The sequence below is a fragment of the Vulpes vulpes genome, chromosome 1 (assembly GCF_048418805.1).
Source record: "Vulpes vulpes isolate BD-2025 chromosome 1, VulVul3, whole genome shotgun sequence".
NCBI lineage: Eukaryota > Metazoa > Chordata > Mammalia > Carnivora > Canidae > Vulpes > Vulpes vulpes.
This window is the reverse complement of record NC_132780.1, coordinates 47,951,555-47,969,997: the sequence shown is the minus strand read 5'-3', so window position 1 is coordinate 47,969,997 and position 18,443 is coordinate 47,951,555. Positions and strand designations below refer to the sequence as shown.

Below are 18,443 nucleotides of genomic sequence, written 5' to 3'. Positions count from 1 at the left end.
AGAGACTTAGAAGTTAGATCAATTGTAAAAGGTTGGATCTCTACTCACCACTTCCTAATTATCCACAAATTAGTCTATAATTGATTTGAGTTAATGCAAATACACATGAAGAAAAAATATTCACCATCTAGAGCTTTTTTAACAAATCCAACAGTTAATTATTGAACTGAATGAAAGAAGTCTACCTAAAATTCTGATTTTTGCTTTCTCCTTTTCAATTCGCAAAGTAGGACTATACACAAGCAATTGCAGTTTCTATTATTGTACCACTAATATGTAATATAAAACACTATTTTAGATATCAACGGATATGGATATGTTATAGAGTAGAATGTAAATCCCTGTGACTTTTTGAGAAAATTATCTAATATCTCTAAAATATATATGAAATATATATATATAATATATATATGAAATATACCAAACACCGTATATGTGTGATTGGAGGTGTTTCAATGGAAAAGTTTCAGAACTACTTGAATAATGCACCATGTCAGTGGCTCAGCAATTGAGCATCTGCCTTTGGCTCAGGGCATGATCCCAGGTCTGGGGATTGAGTCCCACATCAGGCTCCCTGCTGGAGCCTGCTTCTCCCTCTGCCTAGGTCTCTGCCTCTATCTGTGTCTCTCATGAATAAAATTTTTTTTAAAAAAAAAGCACCACGTCCTGCTTTCTCTCCCGCCCCCACAAAAAGTTCACTGAAATAGATTACAGTAAATGTTCTTACCTCTTTCTTAGTAAAGGCTATAAGCACTGTCAATAACACTCGAGTGAATTTCACCCTGCTGAATACTGCTAAACACTGCTGGTGCTAAAAAATAAGAAAGGACTAGAAGTTAAAAGATGCAAAGTCTGTTAAAGGAATTTCATTTTAAAATATAGTGTCATAAGTCCTAAATTTCAAAGCTAATAACTTACTATATTACAAACACCTTCACTAACAGTATTTTAAATGCCTGAAAAATGAGCTGCAGAAAATAAAAAGTTTGTTCTATTGAAATAGAAATATAAAGCTCTGTATCAATGGGATGGATTTTTCCTTAAAAAGTTAGACTATTACCTCAAAAACTAATTTCATTAGCATTTTAAATAGGACTGATAAAAAGATTCTTTAAGCAGCATCAGAAAATTACAGATCTCAACAAAGGTTCAGTACTTTTCATACTGTCCAAGTTCTTGAGTTTTGCCAAGTTTTGACATATCATCTGTAAAAAATCATTTTCTTCCTACCTCACAGGAATACTGAAGAGCTTTGAAATCATGAATTTGAAAGAGCTGTATTATCATTCTATCAAAAAAAGTACAAGGGAAATAAAATCCCTTGCAATGTCCAATTTTTAAAGAAATACCTTAAAAAGGGCTTCCATAAATTATAACGCAGTTCATAAAACTACAACATTAAGAGGTAGACTTCTCTCATATTATCTACCAGAAAATAAGTTCAATTACTTCCAGTTCAACTTCTGGATCTCTTTCTTCTCCTTGTCGACTTCGAGTACTCTAAAATTTTAAAAAATGTGAATTAAAATAAACACAAATATGTAAAAATACAAGGTAAAGTGCTAAACCTAATTTATTGAGTACACACAAGAATCTATTTTTAAGAAAAATATTTGGGAGAAAAAAGCTGTATCTAGTATTTATTTTCCTCCTATTAATACTATATACAGAAAGTTCATTTTGATATAAATTATAAAGATCACACAGAAGAGTAAGGTATTAAAAACATCAAAAGCAAAAGAATGAAATAAGTACATGACACATCATACTGTTTTCTTTTTAAAAGGACATATTAATTGAAAGTCTTGATGTTCTCAATACTAACCCTGTTTGAAAAAAACAGTAACCTTTACAAAAATCACATCATAAAAATAAAATCACGTGGTAAATGCTGACTGTTCCACACTAACATGCAAAACCTCTTGTAAAGCATAACTGTGACTGGCTACTTAGACAACTGTAGGGCAGCAGTACAGGAAGATATGGCAGAAGATTCGGGAGCAAGCCCTGCCCTGCCACTCCCTAGTGGCAAGCCCTTCAGGAGACTCAGTTTACTTAACTCTTTTAAGCTGTATTTTTCTCACCTAAAAATAGGACACTATATGCATTTTATTGCCTAATTCGCTGCTTAATTATAAACATCAACTATTTATGGTAACAATAAGGTAGTAATATAAAATTGCTTTGATAACCATGGTTTTCAGCAGATTTGGGGCACGACCATTTACTGAGGTCTTCTACTGTGCTGCAGACCTTGTAATAGCTGTTGAAGAAGACAGTCCTTAACTTTGAGGAACTTAAAATTCTAGAATATTATGCTATTCTTAAAAGAGCATACTATAATTCTAAAACACTGGCAAAAAAAATGGTTAAAATTTCAATACCTGAAAGGGACATTAATTCACCAGAAACAACTTCCTCTAGCTGTCCTCAAATTAATTGCAAAAAAGACACAGCATATAGAAAGGAAGCTGTTGGTCCTCCTTACACTCGCTATTTGTAATTAGCTAAGGTAACTTGACATTTAGAAAAATACAAAAATCCTATACCAAAACAAAGAGAAAAGAAATATACCTTTACTCTTCTTTGCAGGTCATCCTCCACATCTTTTAGCATGCCTAAAAAGAGAGATGATGAGTTTAAAGAGGAAATATAAATCCAAATACAAAACTTGTGAATCATCTTATAAATTGTTTTACCTGTAACTCGAAGGTCTGTCACACTGTTAGCCATTTTAAATCCATATGTCATTGACTGAAAATCTTCCTGTACAGGAAAGGAATAATTAGGCCCTTGAGTAGTAGCAAAACTTTTCATTATATTTCTCTTACAAAATCACTATTTGCTAACATGAACACAGTAATGAAATGTCATCTGCTTGTCTAAATACTGCTATCATATATCCATGCTTTCCCCAGAGTATCCTTAAAAACACCATATTCTAACGCTATCTCCACCTTTAATCATCTGTTCTTAGGGCAATTTAAATATACTTGGATGTAGTATGCTAACTTGCAAAATAAGGTTAATGCTAATAATATCAGAAAACAAAAATTCCCACTTACAAAGTATTCTCACTTTCCCAAGTGAACAGTAAATACACAGTAATTACTGCTAGATAAGGTTGCAAGATTTAAACAAGACTTTTGCTTCAAAAATTATCATATACTTATTTACACACTGTTAGGCCACAAAAGTTAAGCCTTCTCAAATAGAATTACTCAGTGATAGCAAAAGCATACTTCCACTTCGGCCCCACTGTAAAGAGAAAATTATTCATACATGGATTCCCATCTACAAAGTCATTTAAAATTTACTGCTGAAACATTAACAGATTAAGTAGTTTGCTAGACTCACTTTAAAAACTAAGTATCATTTGGCTGATTCGATTAAGTCACAAGAGTCTATTAAAGGAATGTTTCTGTTATAATTCTTATAAAAATGTATACAGAAGCCTAATATAATTGAATAAGGCATATATTTATAGCAATGGCCAAAACTATGGCAACATTTCTGTGGGTTCTTAACAAAAACATCAGTGAGAACATAATCCAGATCATGTACTATAATACGTGTTACAAACAGAAAGGGAGAAAAAAAAACAATGTCCCTGGGTTCAAAGAACTGATGTTAGTTGTATTACAGGACTCACAGGATTGAGTCTTTAAAAATCTCAGGTTGTGTTACAGAGCTATAAGCTTATCCTCTAAGTAAAGTTTATACTCTATCTCTACTAGGCCACCAAATAGGACTCTCACATTTTACACATTTAAAAGGAACTCTCCCAGCGTTTACCATGTTGCTAAATGGCACCTCCAACCACCCAGTTACTCTGACTGAAAACCTGCCCCACAATTCCACTCGTTTTTTGTTTTTTTTTTAAGGATTTTATTTATTCTATTCATGAGAGAGAGAGAGAGGCAGAGACACAGGCAGAGGGAGAAGCAGGCTCCATGCAGGGAGCCTGACATGGGACTCGATCCCAGGACTCCGGGATCACGCCCCAGGCTGAAGGCAGGCGCTAAACCGCTAAGCCACCCAAGGATCCCACTTTTTTTTTTTTTTAAGAGAAAGAGAGAAGGCACACATGTGCAGGGGAGAGGGAGAAAGAGAATCTCAGAAAAAGCGAGAGAGAGAGAGAGAGAATCTCAAGTAGACTCCACACCCAGTGTGGAGCCTGATGCAGGGCTCCATCTTAAGACCCTCATCATGACCCGAGCCAAAATCAAGTTGGACACTTAACCAACTGAGCCCTCCTCTCGTTTTTCCATGCCTTGTATCCAACCATCAGAAAACCCAAAAGGCTCGACCTTCAATTTCTCACCTAAGCATAACTCTCACTTTTCACAATTCTCTCTACTGAAGTCATCACCCTCTCTCACTTCTATACTGCTTCCACACAAGTCCCTCCCTTCCATGCATATCCCTGCTATAATTTATTCACTGCCAGAAGCCAAAGAGATTGCTTTAAAATAAATGATTTCACATCATGTCCTACTCAGAACCTTTCAACTGTTTCCCTGCTCACAGGAAAATCCAGAAACCCACATGGACTGAGGCCTATCACCAATCACCATGCAGCCCTGGCCTCCCTTCTCCAACCTCATTCCCTTCCACCTACAATTCTTCACCTTCAATGCATTGTCACACAGGCCTTCTTGTCATCCCTTGGACACATCAAACAGATTCTCTTCTCAGGACCTCTATACTTGCTACCTCTCCCCACAAAGAGTTTCTTCCTAACGTTTTCAGGGCCCCATCCCTCCCTATATTATAGTCTCTGTTCCAATGTCAATTCCTCATACAGAGGTTTGCCCTATGCATTCTCTTTAAAACAGCACCCTCCACCATTTTACATGTGCTGTCTCTGCTTTACTCTTCTTCACAGAACTTAACACTTGACATTATATATTTGCTTACTGACACACTATCTATCCCAAGGAATGCAAAATCAATGATATTAAGTCTCTGTTGTAGTCACTGCTTTATATCCAGGGCTTAGAATTTTACTTGACACAAAGTACCATTAAAAAAAAAGTCAAATGGGGATCCCTGGGTGGTGCAGCGGTTTGGCGCCTGCCTTTGGCCCAGGGCGCGATCCTGAAGACCCAGGATCGAATCCCACATCAGGCTCCCGGTGCATGGAGCCTGCTTCTCCCTCTGCCTCTCTCTCTCTCTCTCTCTCTCTCTCTGTGACTATCATAAATAAATAAAAATTAAAAAAAAAAAAGTCAAATGAATGATGACCTACTGTAGGGCAGAGGTCATCTTCCTAAGTAGATCAGGTTGGCTACAAGATACCTGGGGGAGTGGTAAAGATTGTGGCAGACTAGAGAATGCACACGTAAAGGAAGCCAGCTGCTACTTACCTTATTAAGTAATGAATGCAAGGCTAATGTTTTTCAGAATATCTAATTTAATGTAAAATTCTCCAATTTTTAAATGTTACTAATTTTTTACAAATCAAATAGACCAACACTGTGAAAACAAAACACACCAGTATGCCCTACTTAAGCACTGCTGTCCAAGAGGAGTCTAATGAAAAGCATCGTCACAGAGTATCATAGGTCTGTGAAATAAATAGTAGTTTCAGTAACAAGAACTTAATCCAAGTCATTGGAGGACTGAAGCAGAGGAGTTCTATAAACAGATGCTACCATTAAAAGAGTACTCTTGAAACCCTGTAGATTCAACAAGGACAAAAGTCAACATAAAACCAGGGAGACCAGATACTGGACACCACCCAATAATGCAAGCAGGAGCTGATGGTGATTTGATGAGATTATAAGTGATGAGAAGTTGCTGAAATCAGGATATATTGAAAAGGTAAAGCCAACATGATGTGCCAATGAAGTGAATGTGGGGTATGAGGTAAACTGTGCAATCAAGGATTATTTTTAGGTGTTTGGTCTGAGGAACTGGTATATGATGGTATAATTTATTGAGACAGGGCAGATTTTCAGAGGAAGAGGTTTAAAGGCAGAGATGGAGTACAATTTTAGTATGTTACGTTTATAATTTTTTAGGTATCCAAGTGAAGATTTCAGGCAGGTACTTGTGGGAGTCTGAAAATCAGGGGAGGAATCAGGACTAGAGGACACTGACTGAAGAAGAAGATACAGAGGAGCCCAGGAATAAGTCCCAGCATCCAGAGAAGCAAGCACAGGAAACAGGTTAACCAGTGAGGAAGACAGAAACCAAGAGACAGCTGTACCAGGAAGACGAGGAGAGGTCAACTGTGTAAAATGAGGCTGATGGCTGGAGAGGGAGAGGGGTGAGAACAATGGATTTAGCAAGACGGTTATCATTAAGGAACTTGTTAAGACTAGCTTCTGTGCAGTTGTAGAAAAAGAATGACCAATAGAAGAGGGTGAGAAGAGATTTAAAAAAAAAAAAGTAAATATTTATAGCTCATTCAAGATATTTTTTTTGCATAGGGTAGCAGAGAAATGACACTAGATAAGGAGCCATGGGATCCAGGTGATTTTTGTTTTAAATTGAACGATATTTAAGCATGTTTATATGCCAAAAGAATAATATAGTAGGGAAGGAGACACTAATAATGCATAACAAAGAATGGTTAATGACTGCAGCAGGCCAGAGACAGAATCTAGAACACAAGTGGAAGATGAGCTTAGATGGTCAGGGGAACTGCATTTTCACAAGATAGAAAGAAGGCAGATGATGTGGGTACCAACACAGGTTAGCAACATATGATTGTGAGAAGATAGAGCACTTCAACCTACATCTGATTCCATCTAATATTTCATTAAGGTACAAAGTAAACACAGAAAAGAGGGTTGTCAATAGAGGTTTTGTGAAGTAAAATATGTGGAGAAGTCACTGAGAGGCTGTTAAAGAAAGTTTACCACAGAAGTGTTGTAGGATAGGACTGTCTCTAGTGCTGAGTGCCCATCTGAGATTTGCAGTCCTAAAATTAAAGTGAGAATAGACACACAGATGTGGGTTTTTTCTAGCAGCCTTCTGCTGTTTGGGTGCAAGCAGCAAGCAGGCAGATGGTTGGGATTTTGCCATATAAGTGACACATTATGAGACAAGAGGGGCAAGGGAATCAAGGGTGTTTGAGAAAGAATGATTTTACCACTGGACCATGGACACAACAGAAGTAACAGAGAAAACTAAAGGAGCAGCATCTGGAAACTGGAGGTCTCTGTGGAACTGAAGGATAGCAAGAGTAGGGGAATCAGAGTAAGGGAGCCAGAAAGTAAGTGGCAGAGAGCAAAGGGTAGTATTTTTTTTTTTTAAATAAAGATTTTTATTTATTAGAGCGAGAGAAAGTGAGAGAGTACAAGCAGGGAGAGCGGCAGGCAGAGGGAGAGGGAGAAGCAGGGAGCCCAATGTGGGGTTCAATCCCAGGACCCTGGGTTCATGACTTGAGCTGGAGGCAGACAGTTAACTGAAAAGGGTAGCAGTTCTGAAATCAAGAATTTGGAGGTGTGGACGAGTAAGGAAAATGTTCTCCTTATTCATTTCTGAACCATTTTCAGAACACAGAATGTACCCAGGGGTACAATGGCAAAATACAATCACAGCCACTATAGAGCCTATTATCCACTGAGAGGATGAGGATGTCCTGAGAAATAAAGCCCCACGTTCTTTATTGTACTTTACAATGTCTTTACAATACTGCCAAGATATAACTGCAGAAAGTTATCAGGGGTATTCAGGGTCCTATAAAACATAGCATTTAAAACAATGCATCTCCACAAGGAAATCTGGAATAGTAAAACATTTATAATCATAACTGTAGCAGAACACTCAATATCAGCACTAAATGTGATTCCAACCAAATCAGTGATCTTGATTGTACTAATAATGTAATATTCTAAGAAAGTAAAATTTTTTCAATCCCTTCTAAAACAAAAATTACAATATATCAGTTATCATTCATTACTACTTTAAAAATTTATTTCACCGACAAAATACTTGCATAAAGATTTCAGGTGCTCCTGAAACGACTTGATCCATTCACCCAAATCTGAGTGCATTCAACAGACCAGATACTGAGTAACACAGTATAAAGCTACAAGTAAGGGTAAAACATGCCCACAGATGATTCAGATTAAGACTTCAAACAATTTAAAATGTCCATTAGTAAGTGGCTTATACTTTACTGAATATACATTGGAATACAAATGATAGTAACAACTAACATTAAGTACTTACTATGTGCCAGACACTATTCTAAACGTCTTACTTGTATTAACTTCATTAATCCTCACAATAACGCTCTGAGGTAGGGACTATTACAAACTACATTTTATAAATGAGGACACTGAGGTGTAGAAACTTAAATTCCCAAACACCACAAGCATGTAAGTGACAGAGGAAGAACACAAACATAGGTGGTAGCAATCCCCAGAGACTGTACTTTTTAAACTTTTATTTTGAAAAAATTTCAGAATACAAAAATAGCATAGAGGTCCTAAATTCCTTCCCCATAATCATCAAATGATAACATTTTACCATATTTGCATTATCATTCTCTACACTTTTTCTTAAAAATTTGAGACTAAGTTATAGATTGTGATGTTCCTTCACCTCCAAATACTCACTGTGATTTCCCAAAACCATAAATCATTCTCTTACATACCCATGGTACAATGATCAAATTTGGTAATTCATGTCGCTTTAATGTGGAGCATTTCCTTGGTCCTTATCTTTCATGCCCTGACATTTTGGAATAGTATAGGCCAAAGTTATTTTTAACAACTACATCCCTCAATATGAGTTTGCTTTATGTTTCTCCAAAATAAAATCCAATTTATGCTATATTTAATAGGAATATCACAGACGTGATGCTGTGTTCTTCATGGAGCATTCTCTCTGGAGACACAGGATGTTGAATTGTCCCATTATTGGTGATATTGTCTGGCCATTTAGCTGAGGTGTTATTTGCCATGTTTCTTCCCTATAAATGAATCATTTTCCCTTTGTAATTAGTACCTTATGGGAAGACACTTGAAGGGTAGGTACAAATCCGGTGCTCATTATACTTTTGCTTACTAGTTTTAGTATCCTTTAACAATTCTTGTCAGAAACAACTATTCAAAACCTATACTCTTAACATGATGCTATGCAGGCCAATAAAAAACAATGAGGTAGCTCTCTACCTACAATATACTGGTACATACAGAAATCTATTTTCTATTGTCTGTGGAAAAAAAGTTGCAAGTATTTTACGTAATTCCATGATGTTAAGTGAAATACACATATATACATATTACAGAAAATATCTGGAGAAATACATGCCAAATGAGTAACTGTTTACTCCTTGCCAGGCAAACCAGAACCTTTATAGTTTTATTTATTGTCTTAAAAATATGCTTGGTTGCAAAAAAGAGGAAAATTCAACTACAGTGACTTAAGTGATGCATACATACTTATGTCATGCCAAATAACAGGAATATCAGAAATAATCTTTCTTCTTCACCATCCTAAGCTCTAAGGCGGTCTTAGATTTACATGTTTACAAAAAGAAGCAGGACCTACCTCCAACATCACATTCATGTTCAAAATAAATGACAAAAGAAGGGGTGGGCCATACCATTATTACTCCAAGTGGCATACTACTGAGAGTAGAAGGGGATGCTATTAATAACTACATCAGGATAAAAGATGCCAAGTAGGACTGTTCCATGTAAGCCAGTATGTAGGCACCAGCTGTAACAGAAGAATGTGCTAAGAAGGGCAGAGAAGAAAACTGAAGTCTGTATGGGCAATTCAGGAGGTGGGGATCCACATTTGAAGGTAAGTAGGACTTTATCCTAAAAAGGAGAAAAAGCATAAGAGCTAGAAAGAGCATCCTGTGCAAAAGCATGGGATAATGAAAGAGAATAGTGTACTCAGGAGCAGCTGAACAACAATAAGCCACAGGGAGAAAAAAGATGAGTAAAAACACCCAATGATATCTGTACCATGTATCACAATGAGATGTTGGCTCACACCTCTAAGTGTGATCATCAACAAGGTAAGAGATGACAAATGTTGATCCAGATGTGGAGAAAAGGGAGTCTTTGTACACTGTTGGTGGAAACGCAAACTGTTTCAGCCACTATGGAGAACAGTATGGAAGTTCCTCAAAAAATTTAAAATATAACTACCATATATATGATCCAGCAAACCCAATTCTAGGTATATAGCAAAAAGAAATGAAAGCAGGTAATGAAGAGACCTATACAACTCCCATATTATTGTAGCATTGTTCACAATAGCCAAGACATAAAAACAACCTACGTGTCCTCCAATGGATAAATGGATAAAGATATGGTGTGTATATATGCATATGGAGTGGAATACTATTCAGCCATGAGAAAAAAGGAAATTCTGTCATTTGCAACAACATAAATAGACCCTGAGGATAACATGCTAAGTCAGACAGAGAAAGACAAATACTGTATGTTATCTTTTACATGTAGAATCTAAAAAAAAAAAACAAAATTATAGAAACTAGTAAAATGGTGAGTAAAAGCAAATAAAATGGTGAGTGGAGGAACGGGAGAGATGTTTAGGGTACATTATCTGCAACTAGTAGGTAAGTCCTAGAGACCTAATACACATATAGGGATTGTAAACAACAAAACTGTATTATAAACATTAGCTTGCTAAGAGACTAGATTTTAACTGTTCCCAGCACTAAGAAGTAATGATCATTATGTGATACAACAGGTGTTAGTTATGGCTACTACTGCAATTATATAGCAATATAAATGCATCATATCAATATGTTGTACACCCCAAACTTACACAGTGGTGTATCTCTAACATAACTCAATAAACAAACAACAAAAAAGATGAGCAATAAAGTTAGAACCAGCTCACGGGAAGTGTTACTCTAAGGGTTTTAACTTTTATCATGTAGGCAGCAAAAATGTTCAACTTCTGGTTAAAAGCAGTACTTCCATTACACCTCTTAAAATCATACTAAAGATGATACTAGAGGAATTAAAAGTTTGAATCCCAAAGGACAGAGAATGGAGTACAACAAACAAAATACGTAAGGCAATTTTTGGAAAATACAAAGTAAATGGACAAAAAGTAACTGACTTAGGTGAGTGGAAAAAGCTAAACCAATGCCCTTGGAAAGCAAGGATGAAGAAAGCTTTCAAGAATTAGAGGTATTAGGGGCACCTGGTGGCTCCAATTAAGCATCTGCCTTTGGCTCAGGTCATGATTCCTGGATCCTGGGATAGAGCCCTGCACTGAAGCTCCCTGCTCAGTGGGGAGCCTGCTTCTTCCTTTCCCTCTCCCTCTCCTTGTGTTCTGTCAAATAAATAAATAAATAAAATCTTAAAAAAAAAAAAAGGATTAGAGGTATCAGACACCTTTGAAGGATGAGGTGTGGCTCTAGTAGCTGGATGTTTAAGGAAGGAGCTCTTACTCTCCCCTCCCACCCTCAGCCTGAACAGCAAAGCAATACATGCCTGTCATTACAGGTGCAGAATACCCAGCAGCACCTGCCCCAATGCCTGGCACATGCTAATTAAACAAATAACAGTATCAGTAAGGATAGGCAAACTTTTCTTTAAAGAGCCATATAATATATATTTCATGCTTTGCAAGCCATGTGGTAAAATAGAGAATATTATGTAAGTACTTATATGACTATTTAAATGTAACCATTTAAAACATACATAAATGGGGGCCATATCAGGGGCTCAGTTGGTTAAGTGTCTGCCTTCTGCTCAGGTCATGATCCCAGGATCCTGAGATGGAGCCCTGTGTTGCATTCCCTGTTCAGTGGGGAGTCTGCTTCTTTCTCTCCTTCTGCCCTTTACCCCCCTGGCTCATGACTGTGCTCTCTCTCTCTCTGAAATGAATAAGTAAAAAAAAAAAAAAAAAAAAAAAAAAAATCTTAAATAAAAATTCAAAAAACATTCTTTGCTTAACGGCCATAATAAAAACACAGGAGCAGGCTGGATAGGCCTATAGGCTGTAGACTGCCAACCTTTGTTTCCTAGGACTTCCTGAGGGTTTAGATGTAGGGTATGAGAGAAAGAGAAGAGTCAAGGATGACTCCAAGGTTTTTATTCTGCACAACTAGAAGAACAAAGCTCTGTTTGCTGAAATTGAGAAGACTACAGAAGGAAGAAATAAGGAGGCAAGGGGAAAATCAGCAGCTCTATTTTGGAAATGTGAAGTCTGAGATAGACGTCCAAGTGGAAAAGGCAGAACAGGCAGTAGCATATGTGAGTCTGAGATTTAGGGAAGTCTATAAAGTCTCAGCTGAGGATATAAACTTAACATTCAATAGCAGAGACAGAATTTAAGACTATGAAACTGCATGAGATCATCAGTGGAATGAGTATGGAGAGATGAGGTATAAAGACAGGACCTGAGCCACACCAATGTTTAGAATTGTGCTGACCAATATGGTCATTACACAGCCAATTAAGTAGAGAGCATTTGAATCAAACTGAGACGTGCTGTAGGTGTAACACAGAGACCACACTTAGAATATTTGCTACAAAAAAATATAATTTTACATCTCATTAATTTTTATTTTAGTTAACATACAGTGTATTATTAGTTTCAGGATAGAGTTTAGTGATTCTTCAATTGCATATAATAGCCAGTGCGTATTTACATCAAGTGCGTCCTTAATGCCCGTCACTCAGTTATCCCATCCTCCTATTCATCTCCCCTCCAGCAACCCTCAGTTTGTTCCCTGTAGTTAAGAATCTCTTGGGGTGCCTGGGCAGCTCACTGGGTTAAACATCCAATTCTTGATTTCAGCTCAGGTCATGATCTTAGTCATGTGATCAACCCGCACACTGCGTTCTCCATTCAGCACAGCTGTCTGCTTCTTGTCCTCTCTCTTCCGCTACCCCTGCTTGTGCATGCTCTCTCTCTAAATAAATCCTTTAAAAAAGTCTCTTATGGTTTGCCTCTCTCTGTTTTTACCTTATTTTATTTTTCCTTCCATTCCCCTATGTTCATCTGTTTTGCTTCTTAAATTCAACATGAGTGAAATCATATCGTTTTTTTTTTTTTTAAGATTTTATTTATTTATTCATGATAGACACAGAGAGAGACAGAGACACAGGCAGAGGGAGAAGCAGGCTCCACGCAGGGAGCCCGATGTGGGACTCGATCCTGGGTCTCCAGGATCACGCCCTGGGCCGAAGATAGGTGCTAAACCGCTGAGCCACCCAGGCTACCCAATCATATGGTATTTATATGGTATTTGTCTTTCTCTCTTTCAGAGAAATTGGAATTCACAATACACACTAGTTCCATCCACATCGCTGCAAATGGCAAGACTCGATTCTTCTTGACGGTTGAGTGATATTCCACTGTGTGTGTGTGTGTGTGTATATGCACAGGTATAGGTTTATACATATACATACATACGTGTATATACACACACATATCTTCTTTATCCATTCATCTGTCAATGGACACCTGGGCTCTTTCCATATTTTGGCAATTCTCAATATTTTATAAATGATTATATATCAAAATATTATTTTAGATATACTGGACTACATAAAATGTTAACAAAAATTTCACCCACAGACTACTAGAACATTTTAAATGAGTTAAATGGCTTGCATTCTATATCTATTGGACAGTGTTGGTTTAGAAAATGAGATGACAAACAAGAACAACCAGTGAGGCAGGGAACCAGGGGAAAAAACCATCTTAAAAAGAGAAAATAATTTGTTTCAAGGATGGATTTCATGTCAAAAATCCAATGCCTGATTAAGTTTAAGACCAAACGTTAATCAATGGGTTTAGCATCACTGAGGTCTTAGATGACCATGATGATAAAGTTTTGGTGGAACACCATTCAAAGTCTGACTGGAGAGGATTCAAGAGAGAATGGACATCTCTTAAGGATTCTGGCTAAAAAGAACCGAGATAGGGGAGAGAAGCTGAAGTTATGTTATGTGAAGAAATGGTAACATACTAATGGGAATGATCCAGCAGAGGGGCAAATTCATTACGCAAGGGACAGAGGGTAGAATTGTTAGAGGAATATTTGTTAATATAAGACAGGTTATGGGATCTAATATACAAGCGGAAGAGATCGCCCTCATATAGGTTCATCTAGACAAAGAGAAGGGTCAAAGAACACAGAGCACATGTGCAGGTAGGTGAGATGACTTTCACTTATTTAGTACAGTAGAAAGGTAGGTTGGCTTCAAGCAATGATGGTACAACTGTTAGAATTCTGAGATGGAGTGTGAATGACCCAGGGAAGGAGACTTAAGGCCCACTTGGAAGTACGTGGTGGTGAACTGAAAGTAGACCAATCGGAGTGCAATCAACTGCAATCAACTGAGGTGTGCAAGTGTAAAGGCACAGCAGATAGAGGGCTGGACTTAACTAGAATTGAGGTACAATAGGCAAGAGAGGAAGAGAGCTGCAAGTATAGTTAAGGGAGTAGCCGTAATGAAGGAAGATAGTTTTAAAGTTAGAAAAGAGAGTCAAAAGGGTAATGACAATAAAAAGGTAATATAAACTGGAGTCCATGTAGGGGTGAATTGTAGGAGTCAGAACACAAGCAACATAGAGACAGGTGGTGGTCTGTGAACAAAATACTTCAAACTGAAATTAGTAAAGGGTTGCGATGACCAAGTCTAAGGTATAGTCATTAAAATGAAAAATCCTAAAAGCTTCCACAGAGAAAATATGGGTTACATATAAAGGAGCAGGACAGCAACACTGAAATTAAGAGTCAGTGGAGTAATGTCTAAAAAATTCGGAAGAAAATAGTTTTCCATTCTAGAAATCTATCATGACCAAACTTTTAATCAAGTGTGAGGGTAGGAAAGACATTTTCAGACATGCAAGTTCAAAAAACAATTCCTTCCTGGTCTCCCCATCGAACTGGAGATGCTGTACCAAGCAAAGTAATAAACTAAGAACAATAAGGGTATGAAATCCAGATAACTACAAATCTAACAAAAAAGAAAGGGAAATGGAATTCCTAGGAGAATAGTGAAGAGAACCCTGGGATCACAGCTGTACAGTGGATGTAGAAGGAAACTGATCCAGTCTGAAGCTAAAGAACAAAGGAGCTAAGGTGAAGAATCTCAAAATATATATAAACGGACAGACTGATATATTTCATAATAATGGGAAGAGAAGAATATGGGAGAAGCTCACAGAAAACTAATCAAATTAAAAAAAGAGGAGGGAGTTATCACCTTCAAGAAAAATAAATTTTTTTTTTTTTTTAATTTTTACTTATCTATGATAGTCACACACACAGAGAGAGAGAGAGGCAGAGACACAGGCAGAGGGAGAAGCAGGCTCCATGCACCGGGAGCCCGATGTGGGATTCGATCCCGGGTCTCCAGGATCGCGCCCTGGGCCAAAGGCAGGTGCCAAACTGCTGCGCCACCCAGGGATCCCCAAAAATACACATTTTTGAGAAAGAAATGTACACTTACACCACTTGGGTTCATCTGTCATTAGTATTTATACAATCATAGTAATGTCAACACTGAATAATGATTTAACTAAAAATTACTATTTGGGTAAAACAGGGAGTAAAATGTGAATGCTGGTTATATGCTAAAAATGTGCTGACATATCCTACCTAAAAATTGCTAAAACTGTATAAAATTGTTTATATTAAAACAATTATATAAAATTTTTTATATGTAGAAATGTGGAGATAGTGGGGAAAAAGCTAAATATAATTTAATATTATGGAATGTATAAGAACATAATTTTTCATTTTACATCCTATGGTCTATTTGATTTTGCATAGTATGTAAAAGTATTACTTTTATTAAAACACACACCCCAAGAAAAATTTTCAAAGAGCAAAACCGAATACGACCAGATTATCTACTTTTAAGATGGTAACAGGTAGTCAAGTGGAAAGTGGCCTAAAGGGAAAAACTGGCCCAAAAAGAAATGTGCAGACACTCTCATAAGAACCTAAATCTGAAGCTGACAAAAGCTCAAACTAAAACAGGAACAAGGGGCAACCCGGGTGGCCCAGCAGTTTAGCACTGCCTTCAGCCCAGAGCGTGATCCTGGAGACCCAGGATCAAGTCCCACATTGGGCTCCCTGCATGGAGCCTGCTTCTCCCTCTTCCTGTGTCTCTCTGCCTCTCTCTGTCTCTGTGTCTCTCACGAATAAATATAAAGCCTTTTTTTTTTTTTTTTTTAATTTATGATAGTCACAGAGAGAGAGAGAGAGGCAGAGACACAGGCAGAGGGAGAAGCAGGCTCCATGCACCGGGAGCCCGATGTGGGATTCGATCCCGGGTCTCCAGGATCGCGCCCTGGGCCAAAGGCAGGCGCCAAACCGCTGCGCCACCCAGGGATCCCACGAATAAATAAATAAAATCTTTTTAAAAATTAAAAAAATAAAGCAGGAACAATGAGAAAAGGAAAAGCAGTGCCTAGATTCAAAACACTTGCAAGGTAAAAACAAAAGAATTCAATCAGATAACGCTGTAGATACCATTCTGTAAGATGCAGAATGCAAGAGGACCAGTGGTTTGAGGGGGGAAACTGTGGTTTCCATTTTGCACATGTATACAGGATATTAAGAAAGACACATGTCTCCAGTTCAGGAGTAAAAACAAAACAGAGACACATCTGAGGGCAAAATATACCAGCATGTAGGAACTTCAGAAGCAGCCAGTTCAAACAAGTGATTTATTACAGTTCATTCTTACTTATTCATTACCAAGTCTCTTAAGGACTTTCAACAGGTAATTCTTTTTCTAATTATAAAACCAAAACAAACTTATCTGGAGAAATCTGAAAAGTTTACAGAAACAAGAAAGCATAATCTTTCCAGCCCAGGAGTTTTTATTTATATTTCTTTCCAATCTTTATTTTTCCTAACCCTTTAAAGTATTCATGATTTTTTAAACATTTTATTTATTTGAGAGAGAAGGAGTGCACACACCAGAGCGCACAAGCAGAGGAGAGGGGAAGAGAGAGAAGGCAAACCAGACTCCCCGCTGAGCAAGCCCCCCCCCCCCCCCCCCCATCATGACCTAAGCCAGGATCATAACCTACACTGAAGGCACTGAGCCATCCGGGCACCCCTACTCTCCCATGATTTTAAACACCTTTCTCTATCACTCTGTATAATAAATTATCCATAATTTACTTCATGTAAACCCTTATGGTGGCATTTTAGTTGATGCCAACTTTCACTATTAAAAACTGATTAAAGTGGGCATAATGTATCCTCATTTAAGGCTGAGTTCTAAACATGCATTAATTAGTTTCAGCTGTGCTAATGCATACTCCCACTAATAAAAATCAAATGACAACTTACTGCATCCTTACCAATACTGAATATTTTTATTTAAAAATATATTTGGCAGATAAAAGGTAAACTAATTATTTTATTTCTTGGATGACATGGAGACTAAATTTTTAACTGTTTGGTCATTTATTACCCTCCTCCATGAGTAAGCTATTGGTTTTATAGCCCAGTTATTCATTTGGGCTTCAGTGTTATACTTTATTTGAACGAGATCTTAACACATAAATGTTGATCATTTTTGTTATCTAGATTTTTCCAAAAAACTTTCTATCAGCTTTTTCCTATTGGTTTTCCTTTATGATTTCTCCCATTTGGAAGTTCTTTATCCAGAGAATATGCAGAATTTCAATTATAATTATAAAAAATTTATTTTCATTTACTTTTAAAACAAACTCATCCAGGCATGTAATAAAAATTCCAACAGCACCAACAAGTATATATCCCATCCTTCAAGATTCCAGTTATATTATGTATGAAGATTTAACTACTTCCCATTAAAAAAAAAAAAATTGATAGTAACTTATACAACTTTTCTACACCTGACTTATTTTACTTTATTTTGGAGATCTAATCTTACTTGTAAACCTACCTCTTTCTTTGTAAAGGGCACACAATACTGTATGAAGATAGCATCATTAAACAAGTCTATTGATAGATATTAAGGTAGTTTCTAGACTTTTGTTACTATAAACGAAACTACAATTAATGTCCTTATACATAAATCTTTGTGCACAGCACAGATTTGTATAATAAATTCCTAAAAGTGAACTTGCTAAGTTGTCATATACATTGTAACTCATGATACTACCAATTGCTCTTTAAAACAGTTGTGAGGGATCTCTGGGTAGCTCAGTGGTTTAGACCTGCCTTTGGCCCAGGGCATGATCTTGGAGTCCTGGGACTGAGTCCCACATCAGGCTCCCTGTGTGGAGCCTGCTTCTCCCTCTGCCTGTGTCTCTGCCTCTCTCCGTGTCTCTCTCTCTCTCTCTCTCTCTCTCTCTCCCTCTGCCTGTGTCTCTGCCTCTCTCCGTCTCTCTCTCTCTCTCATAATAAATTTTTAAAATCTTAAAAAATAAAAATAAAACAGTTGTGAATTTATAATACCATATAAATGTATGAGTCCTGCTTACAGTGGAAACCTGAGCCCTGACTAATAAATTTGTATCTGTGT

The 18,443-nt window shown here is 37.2% G+C and overlaps 1 protein-coding gene across 6 annotated transcripts in view; it reads right to left on the bottom strand.

Moving 5' to 3' along the window:
* NAA35 (N-alpha-acetyltransferase 35, NatC auxiliary subunit) overlaps positions 1–18,443 on the bottom strand; it is a 105,645-nt gene that overhangs the window by 60,987 nt on the left and 26,215 nt on the right. For all 6 annotated transcript variants that reach the window (XM_025984161.2, XM_072763325.1, XM_025984160.2 and 3 more), the window contains exons 7-10: positions 2,700–2,766; positions 2,575–2,618; positions 1,450–1,500; positions 728–811 (exon numbers count right to left, since the gene is read on the bottom strand). In XM_025984161.2, coding sequence (XP_025839946.1) covers positions 728–811; positions 1,450–1,500; positions 2,575–2,618; positions 2,700–2,766 — 246 coding nt within the window. The remainder of the gene's footprint in view (positions 1–727; positions 812–1,449; positions 1,501–2,574; positions 2,619–2,699; positions 2,767–18,443) is intronic.